Consider the following 20,398-nt stretch of genomic DNA (forward strand, 5'->3'; position numbering starts at 1 on the left):
CTGGCAGATGAATTGATTGAAAGCAGCCATGTGGAAAAGGACTTGAGGGTACTGGTAGATGAAAAATCAGCTACAAGCCTGCAGTGTGTGATTGCAGCTGAGAAAGCCAGTTGTGTCCCAGGCTGCATCTAAAGGAGCATGGTCATCAGGTTGAGAGAGGTGATTCTGTCCCTCTGCTCTGATGAGACCCCACCTGGAGCACTGTGTCCAGCTCTGGGACCTCCAGAACAAGACAGGCGTGGACCTGCTGGAGCGGGTCTAGGGGAGGTCACAAAAATGATCTGAGGCTGGAACAGCTCTGCTGGCAGGACAGGCTGAGAGAGCTGGGGTGTTCAGCCTGGAGAAGAGAAGCTCCAGAGAGAATTTATTGTGGCCTTTCAGTACTTCAAGGGGGCTTATAAAAAAGATGGAGATAAATTGTTTTTTAACAGGGCCTGTAGTGGTAGGATAATGGGTAATGGCTGTAAATGGAAAGAGGGTAGATGTAGATTAAATGTAAGGAAGATTTTTTTTTTTTTTAACGATGAGCATGGAGAGGCACTGGAACAGGCTGCCCAGAGCAGCTGTGGGTGCCCCATCCCTGGAAATATTCAAGGCCAGGCTGGATGGGGCTTTGAGCAACCTGATCTAATTGAAAGTGCTCCTGCGTATTGCAGGGGGATTGGACTAGATGATCCCTTCCAAAACAAAGCATTCTGTGATTTTTAAGATTATTTTCTAGAGGATCAGGCAGCATGTTTGCTTGTTTGATTTACTCACTTCTCTAGGAATTTAGTTATTTTACCACTATCAAATGACTTTTGAATGAGTATTTCCCCCCCACTGCCAGGGTGATACTTTTTCCTGTATTTGGTAATGAGAAATCTTTTAATATATTAAAATAACTGAGAAAAGTTTTATTTGGAAATGCAGTTTGTGCACAATACTTAGGCTATCTAATATCCTATATTTGAGGCAAGAAAACAAAAAGTAGAACAAATCCTTGCATAATGTAGACTTAACAGCATAAATAATAGTTGCTGAACTCGCCTCCAAAAAAATAACAACAACAAAAAAAAAGGCAAGGAAATTATCCAGAAAACCTACTGTGGGAAGTCATGGACTAGAATTTCTGATCATGAGGAAAGCAAGTGATCTTTGTTTAAGGAGGAAATTGGGTAGGGTTTTTTTTTGAGAGCTTGGCTGAGACAAAAGGCACAGATTTCCCTTTGGTGTAATTCATCCTCTGCTGAAACTCCTTAAAAGAAACTGAACAACAAACTCAAGCAATGTGCCATAATGTAACATAGTTACTTCCAAGGAGATGGCATTGCTCACATTTTAACATCGTTATATTAAATTGCTTTTTAGTAACTGTTAGCTTAGAATTCAAAATACTGAGTTCGTGACAGATTTCTAAATCTTTCTTTTCTTTCTTTTTCTGAAATACACAGGCTGGTCTTGCTAGACAGCAGGAGCCTCCTCTGTAGACTCAGTAGGACAGAATTAAAGATTTTACCCAGCCAGTCCAGTGAAGGGACAGAGGGACAGTAGTAGCCATATCCCATGTACTTTTGCGATGGGAAGTTCAGATCACCATTTGGAGTTTCAGCTTAATTAACGTGTACCCTGTTAGCCCTTGATTAGGAATCATTTATAAGTTATTCTAAAATTCCTTGCACAGAGATTTGTTTCCTTTGAAACATGTTAGTAAGCCCCACATCTCTTGCTCTGTTGTTGCTGGACGGATGTTCACTGCGTTAGGATTGTTTTATCTGTGTGTTGCTTTATGGTGCTGAACAGTGAATTCGGTTGCCTTATTTTGAGGCCAGCATACTGTAAACAAGATACAGTCTCTACAGGTGCTTTGTCAGTGAATTTAGCAGGATCACAATCCAACGCTTTGAATTCTATGCACACACTTAAGGCTGAGCCCACACAATGCCTCAGACTGCATTGCAATCTGCGGTTTGGAAATCTGGATGATTTTATATGTACATTTTGGTCGCAAGGCTTATAAACAGTTTTAGTGTTTTCCTTTGTGACCAATTTTACCTTTCCTAGACCAGAGATCACATTGCAAAAATGAGTCAAGTATTACTTATAAAATGCTTTATGGACCTTTAAACTCAATTAACATGAAATAGAGACTTCCACTGGCACAGGAACATTTTATGTTAGTACAGCGTTTATTCCCATATAAACTGCAGTAGCTAGGAGACTACCTCCAGCTCCAGTGTGATTGGAATCGCTGTCTGTAGATGGCTTGCACAGCAGCTGCAGGAACACAGCTCATGACACCATTCACAAAGAGGAGAGGGAAAACTAATAAACCTGGGGAAAATTACTTACATATTAATTTAGGGGATAAAGAAAGGGTAAAAATGAATGAGATAATTTCAGTATATTTTTGTAAGATATTTGCAATGTGGCCTATAGTAAATGCCTAAGAATATACTGTAATGCAGTAATGGCATAATGTAATCCATAAGAATATACTGCGTGCCTGTGGCACTGATTAGATTTTTACCACTGGAGCAGTAAAACATTTATTTTTGTTTACAGACAACTTAGTTATTTAGTATACATAGGTGTGTACTTCACTGAGTGAAATACAGCTTGTTTTATAGCTACTGCAAACACAATTGGCTTGAGTATTTAATAAAAAGCTTCCTAAGCATGTTCACAGCTTTAAATTTTAATTTAAAATTTCAATTTGCTTCAGTATTGGAATTTTTTTAATAGAGTTAGGACACACCCAGACCTCCTGCCTGTTCCGTATGGTTAATATTCAGCGGGAAGAAAACAAAACCATTGACAGTAGGAAATCAGGGTGTTTAACAGTGTCTTTTGACGAAGCTACTTTTGCAATGTAAAGGCTCTTTTAAGCTTTCTGGCCACGGGACGGAGGACTCACGTGGACCCCCCGGCAACGCCCCGCCCCTAGCAATGCTCCCGCAACGCCCCGCCCTTTCTGGAAGGTTCGGCAGCCGCCTTGTGTTTGTGGCGTCGTGGAGCCCGTGCCGGTGGGTCTGCCTACCTGGAGCGGGTGAGTTGGGTTGCAGCATTTCTTTATCGAGCTTTTAACATTGATTGCCAAACATATAATTTCGTCTTCGGTAAGGAGGGTTCTCCCGTTCCCAGCCGGGGTTCCTGTGAGGGCCGAGCTGCTGGGGGCTGAGCGGAAAACCGGGCGGGCAGCGCAAGGCCCAGGGCAGGTCAGGCTGCTAAAGTCTGGTAATATCTGTGGTTTTCTTCCTCATCAAGTCGTTGATGTTGAAAGGTGGTGTTTACCTTTTGCAAGCAGCAAGCTCAATGGTGGTTGTTTCAAGTCCTATATTTCTGTAGCCTAAAATCTAAAATACCAGTCTCTGAGGCAACAATAGAAAACAATATGTTAAGTACGTTTTTTCCAGGATTGCTAATTTTTCAGTTCTTTCAGTCAGAATGTTTGACTTCTTTTTGCGTGAAGACTGCATGTAAGCAACATCAAGCTTTCAGTTTAGTGTTTTGGTCAGTCTTTTTACTTAATTGTTATGCATTATCCTTATCTTTAAAGCTTTTTGGCGATTGCCTGGTGAAGGTGTCCTCTGGATGTTATGTTTTCAAATCCTGTTGAGTGGAAGCAGGACGAAAATAGACTGAAGATCTTTGTAGCAATACCAGAAACATTAAGGTAGATTGTATCCTGTGTAACTGTGAAATGAAGGCATTTTTTCTTTATGGCAGATAATTTATGCATCTGTTCTGTGATTGTTTCCTGTCTTGAATGACGCCGTATGAAAGGCTGTACCTTGCTTTCTGGTAATCATTAAAGTTGTCTTCTCTATGAGGGTTTCTCTGAGTTACTTGCCTTTATTTTAATTCTAGGTAAAAGCAGTTGTCAACATTTCAACTGTTGGAGAGCCTGGAGGAAAAAATGAGTCATCCAGTTAATTGTAAAGTGTAAAACCGAAAGTTTTTCTGAAAATATTTATTTATCTCTTTTTGTGTGTGTGCAAATCTGCTGTGAGGACTGCATGCTATTTAGCACTCAGGTGGTGCTCTCCTGTCCCAAAGGCTGGAGAGAGGAAAAGTCAGACTGGAGAAAGATTCCAATAGTACTGAGAGACTTAAGGCAAGTTCTGAAATGAGACACTTTTTCTTGCTGAAAAAAACAATATTTGAAAAGAATTCTTTAAAGTCATTTGATGTGTTTATTTGTGTGAGGTAGGAGGAGCTCATGGTTGTGTATACCATAAGGTGCCTTAGGCTCTGGTCTGCTTTCTTCAATAAATCTCATATTTTAAACTGGGAGGTGGACCTTGTACTTGGTCTGGGGAGCCTTTCAGAGTGTTAGGATTCAGATATTGCCACGAGCAGAATCTTGAAAAAGTTTGGATGACACTTTTTCTTCCCCCTACCCCCCAGTTTCTGGAGGGCCGTAGCACCTTCCACTGCACTTTTACATGGATATCAGGAAGTTTACTTCTATGATATAACATTTTTTCCCTTTTGAGGAGAAGTCTTGTTGGGGTTGGCAGTAAGAAAGCCTGAAGTTCAGGTCTAATCTTTCTTGTTATGCAGTATGAAAAGATAAGCAGCTTTATACTATTTTCCATTTTTATTACTTATTTATTCCATCAATAATTTAATTTGGATTTTCATTATACTACTAATCAATTTGTACCATTAATAATTAAAAATACTGCCTTAATACTGTGATGTCCCAGTTTACTAACTGTATGCCGGTATCCATGGTTGAATGGTTTTGTGTGTTTATTTTGTGGTACTGATTTGGTGAAATTAAATAACTAGAGTATAAAGTAGTGTGTTTCTGGAAAGTCAGTGACACCTTTTGGTGCAAACCTTAACCAATTTCAGTGACAGTATTTAGGATTTTCACAGGTAAGTGAAAGTAGAATCTCGTCTTATACATTGGTATGTTTTAGTAGTCGTTTGGTTGTTGCTACTGTCATTGAACTTGAGTAGTTTGCAAGGAAATACAAAGTAATACAACGTTGCTGCACTGATTTCAGGCATAAGGGTCTAAGGAAGTCCTTTTGCTCTTAGCCTTGTGAACAACGGGACAACCCATCATCATGAAATTTTGTTTCGTCTCAAGACATTTTTTTAAGGGAAATGAGACATGCTGAATTCTGTAGTAAGTTTTAGAGCATAAACAGTTACTTTTTTTTTTTTTTAATTTGTCATGCACAATTTGCAAGACAGTACTGTGTCCTGCAGAGAATAAAGTAGGTGCTGTTAATGGTGGATGTATGGTAATTAATGTAAAAGTTTGTATGGCCATGTGAGCTACTTTACTTCTGGTAATACAGTGAATTGAATTTGTGTTACAGAGTAAGTGTGTGTTTGTATCTCCCTGTCCTGTTTATTTTTTGCTATGGAGAAGAAAGTGTTTCTTTTGTTGCTGGAGAGTTCATTTATGATCCTAGGTAATGTGCATTAACATTCTGTATGTCAAACTTAATTCAGCTGTAGTTAACCCTCAAGATGTTATTGTTGACTCCTCTATTATTCTCATCCTAGGCTTGACTATAAGTTCACAACCACCATGTACATCTACAATTCTATTCCAGTAGTTAATGATAGTTGGAAATGAAGTAGAATATAGATGAACTGCTTCTTAATGCAAAAAATACCTATTCCAGAAATGTGTACTGCTGTATACTAAATAAATATCTGAAGAAGGTGATTGGTATTAATATTAGATGTAGAATGAATTGCTGTACTTTCAGTAAAGGTGAAAGTTCTGTGAAAGGCTTATCCTGAGATAGATTAAATTCTGAAGGTATGTTTTGTTGCACTGATCTTTCATTTCCTTTGATTATCTGTGGGTTGTCCTTCCCCCCTCATGTAAGTATTTGTGGTACAGTAATTATTATATTTCTGAGTGGTTGTTTCTGCAACTTCACAGAGATGAATTCTGTTTTTCATGTATTTTCAATTAATTTGTGCTTAGTATGATGGACCTTTTATTTATAAAAATATAAGTCTGTAGCATGTTAAACTAACTCAGGCGTTGCATCATAACAATGTGCTTAAGACATAGCTGGTTTTGTAAAATGATAAGTATCTAATTTTGAACTCTTTTAAGAACTGGCACTTGAACTGTGTTTTTGTTTCTCTTTCAAAAAAATTCATGTAATGTTTTATTTGTCTAATGTCCTACTTCTTCAAGGTATTGAAAACATTTATATTGAAATGAAAGATAGGAGAATTCTTTCTGATATTGTAACTAAGTGAATACACTGCTGGAAAGAAGTCTGTTTCCTCTTCTGCTACACTAATATTTATTAAGTGCTAAGTGAGAGGTGTGATCTTTCATTTGGTTAGCATACTGTGTCTTCTTAACTCATGCTGATTTAAATAATAGAGGGTGTATGCATCTTGAAGGAAGTATGCTTTATCTTGGATTGATTTCTATCTCAGTTAACCAGTCAGAGGCAAAGAGGAGAAGATTTCGATTATAACAACAGGAAGAGTCTAAGATATTGTGGTGGGGGAAAACAAAGGTCACCTGAGTACGCTTGGATATTTGTATGACAAAACCATGTGTTATTTAGTCTAACAGAATAATCTTGAAACAAGGATAATAGATATTGTTTTGTGGAATATTTGAATAATGAGTAATAAGAAGAAAAATGAGAGTGTATTCTTGCATATGTTTGGATCTTACCCTTGTTTTGCAGAGTAAAAGAGCCTGAAATCATGAGTATTCTGACAACAGTTTATATGTTGTTTATTGCCTCTTTATTTAGGTGCTGGAGATAAAAGGTTTCATGTAGGGAGGAAAGGAAAAAAAAATGTTCATTCAGATGGAGATATTTAGAAATTTTACACTGACACACTTGAGAAGATACAAAAAGATTAGTTGATTGGGGGGTTGAATAGGCAAAATATTGCTTCTCATAAAATGATATTTTGCTTAAAAACTGGAAAATACGGTTTGGAATTTGAGATGTGTTTGTTTTGAGAACTGGTTGATCCACCTTGATCCTTACTGGCCCTCACTGGTGGTAGATGTTTGTTGTGTCCTGCTGGTGCCAGACAGTGGACCCCAGCTCACTAAGCTGTTTAAAGCACGTCTGTGTGTGTGGTGCCCAGTTCTGTCAAGGACTCCATATTCTGGCAGTGAGTTCTTAGATACTGTAAGGCATTGACTAGTTCTTTGCACAATTGATGGCCTTTTTTCTTGCTTCATGGCTAACTGCTTTCTTATTTGCCATGTTTGTTGTCAAGCTGAGATAAGGAAAATCAAAATGTTGATTATTGATTACATCATTATAAAATTGGATAGTCACTTTCTCCCTTAAAAACCATGCTTTCTCCTGGTTTAGTATAACATGCAGCGTTTCTGTCTACTACTAAAATATTTTTTTGTCATTTACTGTCATTTTTTTCTGTCTTCACGAAGAACAAGATAGGAACAAGGCAATAAAATGAGTTTTATTCACTTTTTTCCTTCTCCTTTTGAGGTAGTTTTCTTTGTATTGCCGTACTTGTGTGGTACTGCTGGAAAGCCCACTGTTGCTGGCATTTCAGCAAATGGTGCTGAGGGAGAGGTTTCATAAAGTAGTTTACATTTAGATCTTTCACCTGCTGTTTCACCTGCCCACAGAAGGACCTTTCTTCAGGTCAATTTGTGGTTATTCCACCACATTAAAGTTTGGTGCTGGTATGGATGGTACATTTTTTAGGAAACTGTCATTGAGACACAGGTCATATGCGTAGACAGTTTCTGTTTAGTGATCTCTTCAGCTACCTTCGTTTGCCAGAGCACAGATGTAATCCAAATACAATATATTTTATTGGTTGTAACCAGGGTTCTGCACACTGAGGTCTAGAGAGGGAATCTTTAACTTTGTTCTTCAGATGTGTTTACTGTGACCCAGAGCAGTGAGAGAAACCTTAATGGGGCAGTGCATCAAGCCAAGGAAAGTATTTCTGAAATATTACTGTGTGGAATTCTCCCTTACACAGATGTGATATTTGACTCTGAGTACTGCATTTGTTTCATTTATTTCCGGTTTTTATTTTGGTTGAGGTCCAGTTTAACAAAACAAGCTCTTGAATTAACATGTATGAGCGAGGACTTGTCTGGGCGCGTGGTACTTGAAATAAAGTGATTGCAGTGGGTTAGTCTAGGCTTATGTTGGTTAAAGGATAGAGAACAATCTAGTCAGTTGGTATGCGAAATCCCTTTCTTAATTAATTACGGAAATAGAATCTTGAGCATGCTTGACAAATAACATTACAGAACACATTTGAAGTTACATAATACTCTGAAGGGTTTCTTACGTTAACAGGGCGGCTGGTTACAGTTGAACAGGAGCAGTGCTAAGCCTCCAGTGTACAAGGTAGATATAATTTTGTCGAATCAGTAGTGATTATGGCATTAATGGAGTACGATGTCATTCAGTTCTGCAGAAAGTGGGAGATGTGCAAAATTAAGTGCAAAAGAAACCGAAAGATGACTGAGAGATCTATAGTGCCCCACAGTACTTAAACACACAGATTCAGGCATCTTTTTGGAAAAGTGGAAGATGAAAACTGAAAAGGTCAGGGAAAGCAATATAATAAATGCATTGTTGAATATAGTTTCTAACTTTATTCCCACAGAAGTAAAAATACTAAAAATTAAAGTAACAGTGTAACTTTTGACCTGAAGTGTCCTAAAGTATTTTATAACAATGCAAAAAACCCCATATAATCTCTGGTAGCAGCTTATAAATAGCTCAGTGTTACTTTTTGACTTGATCTGGAAAGAAATTAAGTTTTATGGTAGAAAATGGGTCAGCCAACAAGCAACATCGTGAAATTACATTATTGCCTTCTGGAGGTAAGTTTTCAGTCCACAGGAATACGTTTTTTCACTCTAAATAGATATTCTAGTCTATGTAAGTTTTATTCAGCTCATAAAAATGCACATAGTAATAATAAATGCATATAAAATTGCAGCAATGACTAGGAGATATACATACATCAGTGTAGTCTTTTCCTCAAAAAGTACTATTTTTTATTGTTGACCTTCCTAGTTTTTCCATGACATTTTTGTGTATGAATAGTCATTTTCCTGAAAATACTTCTCAAGACTTAATGAATAAAGCCTAGTGGTAGAAGCCAAGAACATGTAATAAACTTGTAGAAGATAGTTCAGTATACTGAAAAATTAGAACCAAAAATATATGAATACCTTTTTTCATTTATAGTTGGATGAGAGCAGACTAACAGTTAAAATAAATTCACATATAGTGTCTAAGTTATATCAAAAGCGATGTTGACTGCTGTAATGCTGCAATTAAAATGTTATTCCCCAGTTAAGTATTCAGTTGCTCTCAACTCCTACAAATAAAGTATCTTCTGAACTGTGACTACTCAAAAGAAACTTCATGTTCTCATATATCCTGCCCTATACTTGGAAAAATCACATGCCTGCCTCTGCTTTCCTGCCCTTTGCCTCTTTCCATTTGATTTATTTGGTTTATTGTGTTTGTGTTAAGGAGGTCTCTTCAGGAGACAGTTACTGATGCTTGAGACCATGCTAATGACGTATTGGAATCTGGATTGTCTTTTGGGTGGAACAGATGTTAGTCTAATCACCTAATGAGAGTCTAATCACCTACTGAGAGTGATATGATAGAAAATCCTTTTCTAAACTACGTGTAGAAAAATGATGCCACCGAAATATGCCAGAAGAAGAAAATTCTAGCCATTCTCTAATGGAAACAAAAGATTTGCTAGTATCAGCCAAAATGTAAGGCAAAGGACTAAATACAGTGTTGGTATAGCACCGTAGTATGAATTCCAAATACTCAGCAGAAATCGAGATATACATATATATGTGTGTGTGTGTATGTATATATATACATGGAGATATATATATATTTACTCTAAAGTAGCCGAATACTACTTTCTTAATTGATTTTTAAAAGACATCTAATGTAAATAATAATGACGGTTATAATGATGGTTATGGTTGCAAAGGGGATTAACATAAATTCCTAATGCTTATATCCTTAGTTTACTGCTAGTGTTTTGAGAATACTGTAATGAATTGTGCCATCACCAAGGAATACTTAGAACTGAAGAATCAGGAGAAGCGTAAGATCAGAAACAATTCTTTTTTTCCATATATATTAAAAACCCTCATGTATGTTTACTTAAAATAAAATAGAATACTTGTGGATTAAGAGATTGTCCCCAACCTCAGCGTGTTTTGTTGGAGAAAAGCCACACTTTTTTACCTTTCTAATCTTCGACATCATCTGGTAACATACATAATTTTTCCCTAGGTGCTGATGTGCTACACAGAGCCATTGACACAGATCGGTATAGAGTTCACTCATATTTTAAGCAGGGGTTTTGAACTGTATCACCTCTGGAAACATCTTCCAACCTAAATTATTATTCTGTGAGTCCATGACACAATCTATGTCAAGGACTGGATTTGTACCAAGGCATTTCAGCCAGTGGGAAACAGGGTAACAAATTGTCTTAAGCTGTCTCTGCCTTGCCCATCAAGATGGGGACAAAACATATATTGCTTAAAGCAGAGAACTCAATCTTAAAACCGTTCTTAACAATAAACAGGAGTTAAGTATCGCACATTTGCAGGGCATCCCAAGAAATTAAAGGTTTTTCTTGGAACTGTGAAATGAGGTTGGAAAACATGAGGAACTGCATGGCAAAGAGAAAAAGCTGCTGACAGAGTTTATTTTGTCCTGGTGGAATGGCTTGTTATGGTGGTTGTGTGTGGTTTTTCTGTTTTGTTTTGTTTTTGTTTTTTGTTTAAATCTTTGAAATGTTACTGCTTTAGACATTGGGGAGCTCTTTAAAAATAGATCAATAATATTTGCACCGAGTCTTGTAGAATGCTTTTTGTATATGATGGTATATTAATGGAGTGTGAATGAAAGCAGTGTTACATTTGGGATACACAAGCAGCTCAGTGACTGAGGCAAATAAATTAAAATAGTCATAACCAATGCGAATTTGTTGTTGTAACCAATACGGGAAAAAACCTGACCTTCAACACAAAGAAAAGGAACTAATTTTTTTGGAAAGGAGATAATAGCATCTTTTGGAGTTGTATTATGATGATACCAAAGCATCTGTCGGTAACTTAGAGCTGAAGAGTCAGGAGGGGAAGCGCAGAATCAAAAACTATTTTTCTCAAATATTACGAAAAAATTGAAACGCATGGGAGTTGACTTCAGATAAAAGAGAATACATCTATGAAAATTGGGTTTCTTTGGTCTTTACCCTTACTTTTTATGTGGTCAAGTTAACACATCACACTGGTGGAGAACCAGTAAGTTGTACTGGAGTACTCAGGCTAGACTGATGAAGTATTTGTGTGTAGGCACAGGTGTACACAGACGGCCATGCATTCTAGCCCTGATCCTCTTCTGAAAGTGTCTTAGTCTCTTGTTAATTTTGGATAGGAAAAGGAAGTAATTTGGCTATGCGCTAACTCCTTGTTATTATTTTAGTCAATTAAGAACAATAAAAGCCTTTAGTAATAGGTCATCATTGAATGATTATTCTTTGTTAGAAATAGTGTCCTAAAATGTTAATAAATTAAGATTTGCTTTTGTTTTGCAGCAGCTGGACTGTAGAACTCGTTGTATGAGTTTTGAATAATTGCGGATTAGCTGTGCCTATCTATGTTTGTATCTGTGTTGGTATTTGCAGTGATACTGAAGTCAGTTTCTCCAACAGTTGTTGATATACATTAACATTTGTCAAGGGTTTTGATTGCAGGGTGACAATAAAACCCTGGCAGATGTATTGTTAACCTCCTCTCCCCGCCGTGCACCACCACCCCCCGCTTCCCACTAAAGACAGGCGATTGGGGGGAAAAGAAGGACAGAGAGAAGAGAGATGGAAAAATTAAAAATGTACCAATCTTGGAAGTCTCAGCAACTGCAGAGCTGGCACCTTAAGTCCTGGATTGGACTCTGCAGCCAGCCGGAGCTGGATTCAGTCTGTCATTAGGCCTCAGTTCGCAGGGACGACTGGCAAGATCCTCTCCTAATGTCGGCCATAAGCAAAAGGGAAAAAGGAAGGGATGAGATCCTCGTGATCTCCCACTTTTATATGAAGTATTCACGTGAATGGAATGTTCTACACAGTTGGTCAGTTTCTTGGTCACCTGTTTCTTGTTGCCTCTTGTGAGATGTCCATCCATGCTTATCAATAACTTCGCATTCCATTGCTGTGTTTACCAAAACATGTGTCTGGTTCTCCAGGAAAATGCAGCTAATATGAAGGTTTTATCTGACAGGCAAATTCACTAAAAGAGAAATTTGTTTTTTAACAAAACCAGGACACATTAGAGTGGTATATATGTAATACAGCTACTTCAGTGAGGGCAATGAAGACTAACAAGTGTGTCGTAGTTTGCTTAAGGACCTCATATGACTTCAGTAAGATGAAAAGATGTACTGGATCGCAGTATCCCAACCCCTTTTGTGCCTTTGTCAAGCCTGTTGACATTGAGCTGCAGTGAGCTGAAGTGAGTGATCATCTTCCTTCCTCTCTTCAAACTTGTTGAACTGTGGAGCATCACAGAAGAGCTCTTTTCCTATAAAGGAAGGTGTATCTCTGTGGTGTATAGTAAAGTAAAAATGGACGACAGACTCGTTCTTTCATAGATTTCAAGTTTCCTTATACATTTTCCATGTAAGTTGCACTGATAGAACTATTTCAGTAGCAAATAGTACCACTAATTAAAGTAATGATCTGTGGGTATCTCAGGGCATAAATCATTCTGTATTTCATTACCACAAATCATGGCAAGTGCTATTTGATCTTGAAGGTCTTAAAAGTGAGTTTAAAAATAAAATTAAGACGCTGGACATGGTTTAAAGGGCTCTGAAACATTAACAGGCATGGCCACACGCAGTCAAGCTGCAGCCTTAGGATCTTACTTTGAAATGTCCTGCTGTTATCTAGACACCAGTCTGTGGCTATTATATACTGAACCTAAAGTGGGGAGAGGTCATGAGATTTCTCAATAATGTCAGCCCTTTCCCAATCTCCTTTTTTCTTTTTCCCTTGTTCACTGCTGTTCTTTGACAAATGGTTTTCCCGAAATAATGAAGGCTTTATAGCAGAGATGTTTTTGGCAAGTTTGAGAGTCTGTTGATGGATACTTGCTTACAAAACTATTTGTTTTTTTTATTTAAGGTTGCTAATCTTGCTTGTTCATTGTCAACAAATGAAGATGGAATGAAAATTGTCCAAATGGCAGCTAATCATATACAGACTTTGTGTCCACAGGTATGACTTTTTCAGTTAATTCACATTACAGCACACTGAGCGTACACTATATGTTTATCACACAACACAGATGTTCAGTCATGCTCCTTCAGTCTAAATTCACATTCCATTTGCATGGCTTACTGTAGCAAATGGAGACCAAATGATAAATCTAGGGCAAATACTCTATTAATTTGTTTATTTTTCCTTAGTGGTTAACATAGTAATTGTTAATAATCTGTATTGATTGTGAATTTTAAAAAGCTGTAAAAATTGCAATTGAAGAAACATGCTGCTCTGAAATTAAATCTGTTTGAATGAACAGTGTAACATGATAGGAAAATTGAGAATATTTTTACTCTTAGAAAGCAATACATATGTTGACCTTTAACTTGAAATCTTATTACCACTTGATTTGATTTTCATGTATGTGAATGTCAAGGTATGAATTCTGATTATCATCAATTCAGAAGCTTAAGCTTTTATATTAAACAAATGCATGAAAAACAGCACAGCTACAGATAAATTTTGGCACTTAATATCTTATAAAAAGTGTATTCACTCTGTCATGTTCAGAATTATAGAGGGATGAAAACTTCTGCAGTTACATCTGTTCAGAGCAAAGTTTTTACTGAGTATGTGAATCTGATCTGTTTGAGCCTCGAGGCTGCATAATTTCAAGATCATTAGTTCTTTGAAAAACACTGTGGTTTACACAGTGGCCCAAATATTCTTACCTTTTTGTGTCTTTGAATGTTAAATGTAGTTGAAATAGGAGGTGAAGAACAAATATTAATAATATGTTCAATTACAAGCTTAAGAAGTCCATTTTATGCCTCTTGAGTACATGCAGGAGTTGGGGAAAAGTGAACGTTCATCAAGGAAATATGATATTCTGAAAATATCACAGATCAGTGTTTTCTCTTGAATCATTCCGTTTCAGTGTCTGTTTTTATAACTTCTACAGTTCTGTGTTTCACATCCCACTCTATTTGATTTAATGTGTTACCGGTTTTGTAAGAAGATTGCTGGCTTGTAAGAAGAATTTATGAATAGCTTCTTCAAGCATCTTTGTTTCTCTGGGGTAAAAGTGTACCTTTATGTAATACATTATTATGCATCCCGATGTAGCATTTCAATGGAAAATCTACACTTTCAGTATTGCATCTGATACCTGAAAGTCCTAAAATCTAATTTTGACTAAAATATTGATTTTTCTCCATAGGCATTGAAGGTGTTAGGGTTTTAATTTCCTATAGGAAAATGGAAGTTTCTTGTTCTGTGTGTTTTGGAGGGTTTTTTTGACCTCAATGTAAAACAGGGCGTATTAATTGATGATGATAGATCTTTCTAAACAGAGAATGTGGTATGCATATGATAAGATTATATTACTGTTAATGGTATGTTAATTGTGCAGGATTTGCTGCTTTCTTAGATAAGGACAATTCATTGCAAAAGCAACTGGCATTTTACCTACGTAAGAAATAGCAGAATAAGGCTTCTGCATTTTGCAGTAAATCAGATTATGGCATATCATTTAAAAATCCTCCACAGGGAAAATAATTATCTCTTAAGATCCCGACAGGGCATATCAATTAGAGTTTGGAATGGGGAAATTTGCGTGTGGAACTCCCCGATGTTCATAAGTCTTTACAGTAAAAAGTGGGAATTTACGTGCTCTGAAAACTATGTTTCTTGAAGGGAACCATGTCATTTGGATTGAAACCAGGAGTGGTTGAATTAAAACAAACAAAAATGACAAAATCCCATACCCCCCTAAACACACCAGCCAAAAAAGAGCAATGAAAACAAGACCTACAGAAAACACCTTGGAGTCTTTCTTAGGAGTTCTGCAGATTTGACCAGCGAAACTTCCTACGTAGCACTGGGGAAAAGGCAAGCACAAAGTTGGCAAATGCTGGAGGAGCCTTTTAATGATTAGAATTCACAGACATGCTTATGTTATATTAATTACACTGTACTCTAGTTAAAATGTAGATGCTTGATTCTGAACTCTGACCTTTTTTTTTTTTTTTCCCCTCAGGAGAGGTTATTAGCAAATATTTTGTCTGTTCAATAAATGAAAGAAGCTAGGCACGTATGCGAGAGCCAATACGATACACATGCCTGTTGTTCCTGAAATTGCATGAATACTTGAGAAATAATATTGAGAATATTTAATGTTAAATCAGTAAGTTGAAGGCCTTAGATAGGTGACTTGACCTGGGCTAAGAACATGGTCTTGGCGGGGAGCAGAGAAGCAAGATTGAACAGTAGGTAGCTGAAGGTGTGTGTGTGTGTGTTCTGAAATTCATGTTTGTTAGAAATCACATAGTGGAGGTGATGTGATGCACATAATGAGAGATAATGACATTTTCCTCCCTGAGGCAATGGAAGCCAGGGAGTGCTAAGAGCACTAATGCAAACAGACCTTCGGTTCTGTCTTCTCTCTCATGCTGGTCTAATGGCGGTAGAGGCTTCTGTTTTACCTGGATGACTACACTTTGAGGAAAAGTATGAATAAGAAGATGTTATTTTTTAAACAAACTGCCTGCTTCTAACATGTCTTGACTTTCCGTTTTACCACTGGTGCATGTGCAGTGTCTCAGTTTGGAAACTAATATTTGAGATTTGATAGGATTTTGATTTATTTGTTTTGTAGCGGATGTATTAGCTCTCTTAATGTCTATGATACCTCGATGTCTCTCATCTTAAAACTGTTCTATAGTGGGGTGCCCAGTTGCAGACAGGGTTTGGTACCTGCCATAGCATTTCTGCCTTGAAGTTCTTGTTCAGAACTTTTTACTGACAAAGAACTTATTTAGTGTTGGTAAGCTTCATGTACTCTTACCTATTCATTTTGGTTTATGGAGTTTGTAATATTCAGCAAATGGATATCTGTGTTTGCTTTTTCTCTTACCCTACTCCTTATTCAGTAGAAATGTCTTCTGTAGTTCATTCAGTGCCCATACTTCTCTTTCCCTCCACCCTCATTTACTTTGCACATTTGTACCGACAGTTCCTGTGATGCTTAGCAAAATACTATGCAAGAAGTTAAGCTGAAATACTTGCTAACAGAGGCATAAGTTTGTTAGTCCTGTTCCTATGATATTTCCAGTTCAACTGTGAGGAAAAAGCTGTAACAAACGCCAAAAAGCTTGATAGGATCTTACTAAATTTGTAATTCTCTAGATGCATGAAAGGGAGTGAGACATGCAGTATGGTTGAGGTTAGGCTCTGGCAACTTGGAGTGATGACTCATGAAAACAGACTTTTGAGATCTTGCAAAAAACTTCTGACAATACACACCAGATTTCTGACAATTTTTAAAGTGGGAAAATTAGATTATTACAGAGTATTTATGTTGAAAGACCCAGGTGTTGATTTTTTTTTTTCCTTTTAAAAGAATGTTTGTCTGTTAGATTCCACGCTTAGGAAACTGAACTCCCTCCTAGCGAAAACGCTTTACTGTTTCACTCCAACTTCATTTAGCAAGGACATGTGGACTGGCTTCACTGAGCCCCATAATTTGCTCGTCTTCATCCAGATTCCATTAGAAGTGTCTGTCTTCTCTTTCGGCTCCTAAATTCACTGCTCAGTATGTAAGAAACTACTTAATATTTCTGTTGTTTTCAATGCTATTTACAGGGGAGCTCAAATCATGTCATTTCACTCAAGAACTCCTGCACAACTTCAGGAGGGATTTGGGAGAGTGACCCTTGTCTTTGTAATATGTTAGAAAAGGACACAAGGTGTTCTGGTGTGCTCCTACTCTTGAACAATGTCTTGGGAACTTCCAGCACTTCTATTTAAATTTCATAGCATAAAAATAGCATGTATAGACTCATCTTCCCTCTAAAAACTCTTGGACAAAATATGAATGTTCTGTTTTTATTTATTTTTGTTTTTTTCCTGAAAACAGGCCTGTTAGTATTTGACCCTAAATCAGACTGATTATTATTTTGGTTTGCAGTGCGTTAGGACCTGTTTTAGCTATCTGACTTTGCTGGGTTCATATTGCTATGGTGTGTCTGTCATCTTACAAGTAATTGTTTCGATTATGCTATTTAACACCATTCAGTAAAATCACACTACAAAATCTACTGTTAGTAAATTCTTAATAAAATTGCTGATTCCCAGATTGGAGTTTAGACATGGCCAACAGTCAGAAGTCTCTGAAAACAGCTACTGCAGTTCTGCATCCCTGCTGGCCATAGACTGGGACAGAAAACATGTGGTATGTATTGACATGTGTTTCCTGAGCACTGAGCTTTAACAAGCTTAGTGTCTTGGGTTCACTGTTGCAGTTTGTTTTTATTTTTATATGTACTGTTCTTTCTCCTCCCACAATATTTAGAAAAAAAATACTGATGAAAAGAGCATTATACTTGGCACATTTGTGAAAGATACAGCTCTTTTTCTCAGTGTTCTCTTTTCTTTCTGCTTGGAACTTAATATGCTGTTATTTTTAATATTGCTTGGTATGTGACTATTAAAATACCACTAAAGATAGAAGCTGATTTTTTTGGCTGTGTGAGTTTGTAAATAATTCAGTGTGGTAGTCCCAGTAACATGGAAAGGAATTAGGGTAAACAAGTTGCTGAGCTGATCAGTGGGAATGTTTATACACATCACATTTCCAGGCCATTCAAATACTGATCTGACATCTCTATTTAACATTTTATATTTGGCTTGTCCAGCATAATTCATTTGCTTTTTCAGTGCTAACATGACTGTCTGGAACTGAAGACTGTGTTTTGATATTAGAGATTTGCTTCTCAGTTGACAAATGTACCTGCAAGTAGGCAGAATGGCAAAACGTGCTGAGACTCCTTGCAGGAAACCAGCCCTTGCAGCCTTCCTTTCTTTGAATTTTAGTAATATCAGCACTATGGTAGTGATGTTTTCTTACCTATCTCCTTAGGAGACAGTATTAAGCCTGTTGCCTGTTTTTTAGGATTATGTGACGAGGTCTGTATATCAGTAATTCAGAAATACTGTGGAACCAGGAGCTGAGCAACAGAGGTGTTTTTTGGCCTGTGTATGTGTGTGTCTGCAGAAGAGATCCAGGCAACGCATCTCCAGTCCAGTCTGCAAGCCACTTGTATTCTGTCTGCTTCCAGAGTACATTAACTACACCTACAGTTTGCTGCAAAGCTGCATAGAAGTCTTTGGCAGCCTCGCAGTTACTGCCGCGTGCTCCACGCATACCAATATCCAGCTGAGCAGCTCTGATTTCCAGGCAGGGCTTGCATGTTCTCTGCATTCTTTCTTAAAACTGTGGTCAGAACTTTGTTAGGTTTCATATAAGTTTTGCTCAAGCTTTGAATGTCCTATGAATTTTTTCTCAAAATTAAACATTTTATCAGTATGTTTTTCCCTTATAAAGTTGAACAGGAGAATTTAGTCTTTCCTTTGAGCTATGTTTTGATTTACACTTAAAATTGTTTAGCCTTTTCAAGTTGATACAGATAGATGGATATTATTTGCCTCTATGTAATTTTCTAGAAAGTAGGTGGTGTATTGGACAAACACGAAAATTCTCATTCACAAAAATGAGACTTGATAGCTAGTAAGTGGGCAGTATCTTTTGATGTCTTACTGTTTTCAGGTACTGGAGTTTAATTATATTTTGTGATGCTGTGGATTTTTGAAGCTAGCAGTTTACATTTTCTATAATTTACTTTTTCATAAGAGAAAATCACTCATCCATTTTGTTATTTGCTCTGGTACATTAAATGGTGGGGGACACTGAATTTATTAGCATCATAAAAACTCTTCACCAGTATCACTTTAATAACCACAATTGTTTCATCTTCTTGGTTGAACTGCCTGTGTGGCCTGTCTTCTTATCTGTCTTAATACCATTTTCTTCAAATACAGCAGTCCTGTGCAAGGGCAGAAGGTAAAGGGGAGAACATGGTAAATCAGTGAGTCCTCTACCATCTGCTTTAAAAGAGAGAAAACAGATCTTAGTATCTAACAGTATCAGACATCTTCTTAAGTACTGTCTTCAGCCTTTCAGTTGAGAGATTAATTAAAAGGACGTGTCAAGTCTTAATAATAGTATTTCTAAAACTAAAGAAAAGATATTTTGGCAAAGTGGTACATTTTACTTGTAGGTTTTCACTGTGTTTGCAAAGTTCACACACAATGCTGCTGAAGGTAATGAAGAATTGTCATTAACCTTGATAGCTATGGTAGTCTGCTTGAACATTCTGATGTTTAATACCTTCTTTTAAACCTTTGTTCCACAACCAGTTCAATGTGGCGTATGTCATCGCTGCTGCTAGTGAATTGGTCACCCCTGCTACTCTCAAGCTGTTATTTCTGCCTCTTTCCCTTGCGACTACCAGCAGCAGTCATACTGCGCCTCAGCGATCTGGATCAGGAAGCTGATGCAGCTGAGAATTAACCTGGGAAGCAAGCAAGGAGGTTGATTTTAATTAAAGTCAGTTGCCTGAGGTAGTTTGCTGTGTGGATGTGTGAGCACTGCTGCTGGCTCAGGGGGAGGAATGAGGGAAAGGAGTCTAAAGGAAGAGCGGGCCACTGCTTTTGGTAGCAGTTCAGGCTGATGCCAGGTTGAGCTGACAGTGGCAAAGTTTTGGTGTTAGAAGTTAGTGTTTGTTTTCAGTATTAGTAGATAGCTGTTGTTACCAGCTATCAGGAGACATTGCATGGAAAAAATCATTAGTCTAGTCCTCAAGTATCATAATAATATATGATCTTATGTGGATGGACGATCCTTTGCACCATCAGAACACTGCAGTCTTGGTGTGATGGGCAATTTGCAGAAAAGGAACATGTACAAAACTAGCTGTGCTCCAGTTTCTAGGCTGGCTGACAACACCTGAAAATGATACAAAGGAGAAAACCTTTCCTGTATCCTCTAGCATAATTTACTGATATTAATAGTTGTAGGATGTTACCTTTTGCTGTTTGTGGAAATTGTTGTTTGAAAGAGATTATAAAGCATGTGGCATTTTTAGCTGGTTGGGGTACTATGGAATCCTACAGCTGTAGGCTACCAAGATGTATTGGAAGGTCTAATGCTTTATACTCTTATTCAAATAGACTTAGTGACATGTTTGCCTTGGATTAACTTTTCCAATAAACAGTTTGAAGGGAGAAAAGTAACAGTGTCACTTTTAGA

The 20,398-nt window shown here is 37.4% G+C and overlaps 1 protein-coding gene across 1 annotated transcript in view; it reads left to right on the plus strand.

Annotated features, from left to right (window-relative positions):
* The window catches only part of CTNNA3 (catenin alpha 3), a gene marked incomplete at both ends in the record, with an annotated part of 466,214 nt that overhangs the window by 299,748 nt on the left and 146,068 nt on the right, over positions 1–20,398 (plus strand). Inside the window, one exon of the mRNA XM_080347591.1 lies at positions 13,174–13,266. Coding sequence (XP_080203717.1) covers positions 13,174–13,266 — 93 coding nt within the window. The remainder of the gene's footprint in view (positions 1–13,173; positions 13,267–20,398) is intronic.

Source organism: Nesoenas mayeri, assembly GCF_963082525.1.
Source record: "Nesoenas mayeri genome assembly, chromosome: 7".
Taxonomy (NCBI): Eukaryota; Metazoa; Chordata; class Aves; order Columbiformes; family Columbidae; genus Nesoenas; species Nesoenas mayeri.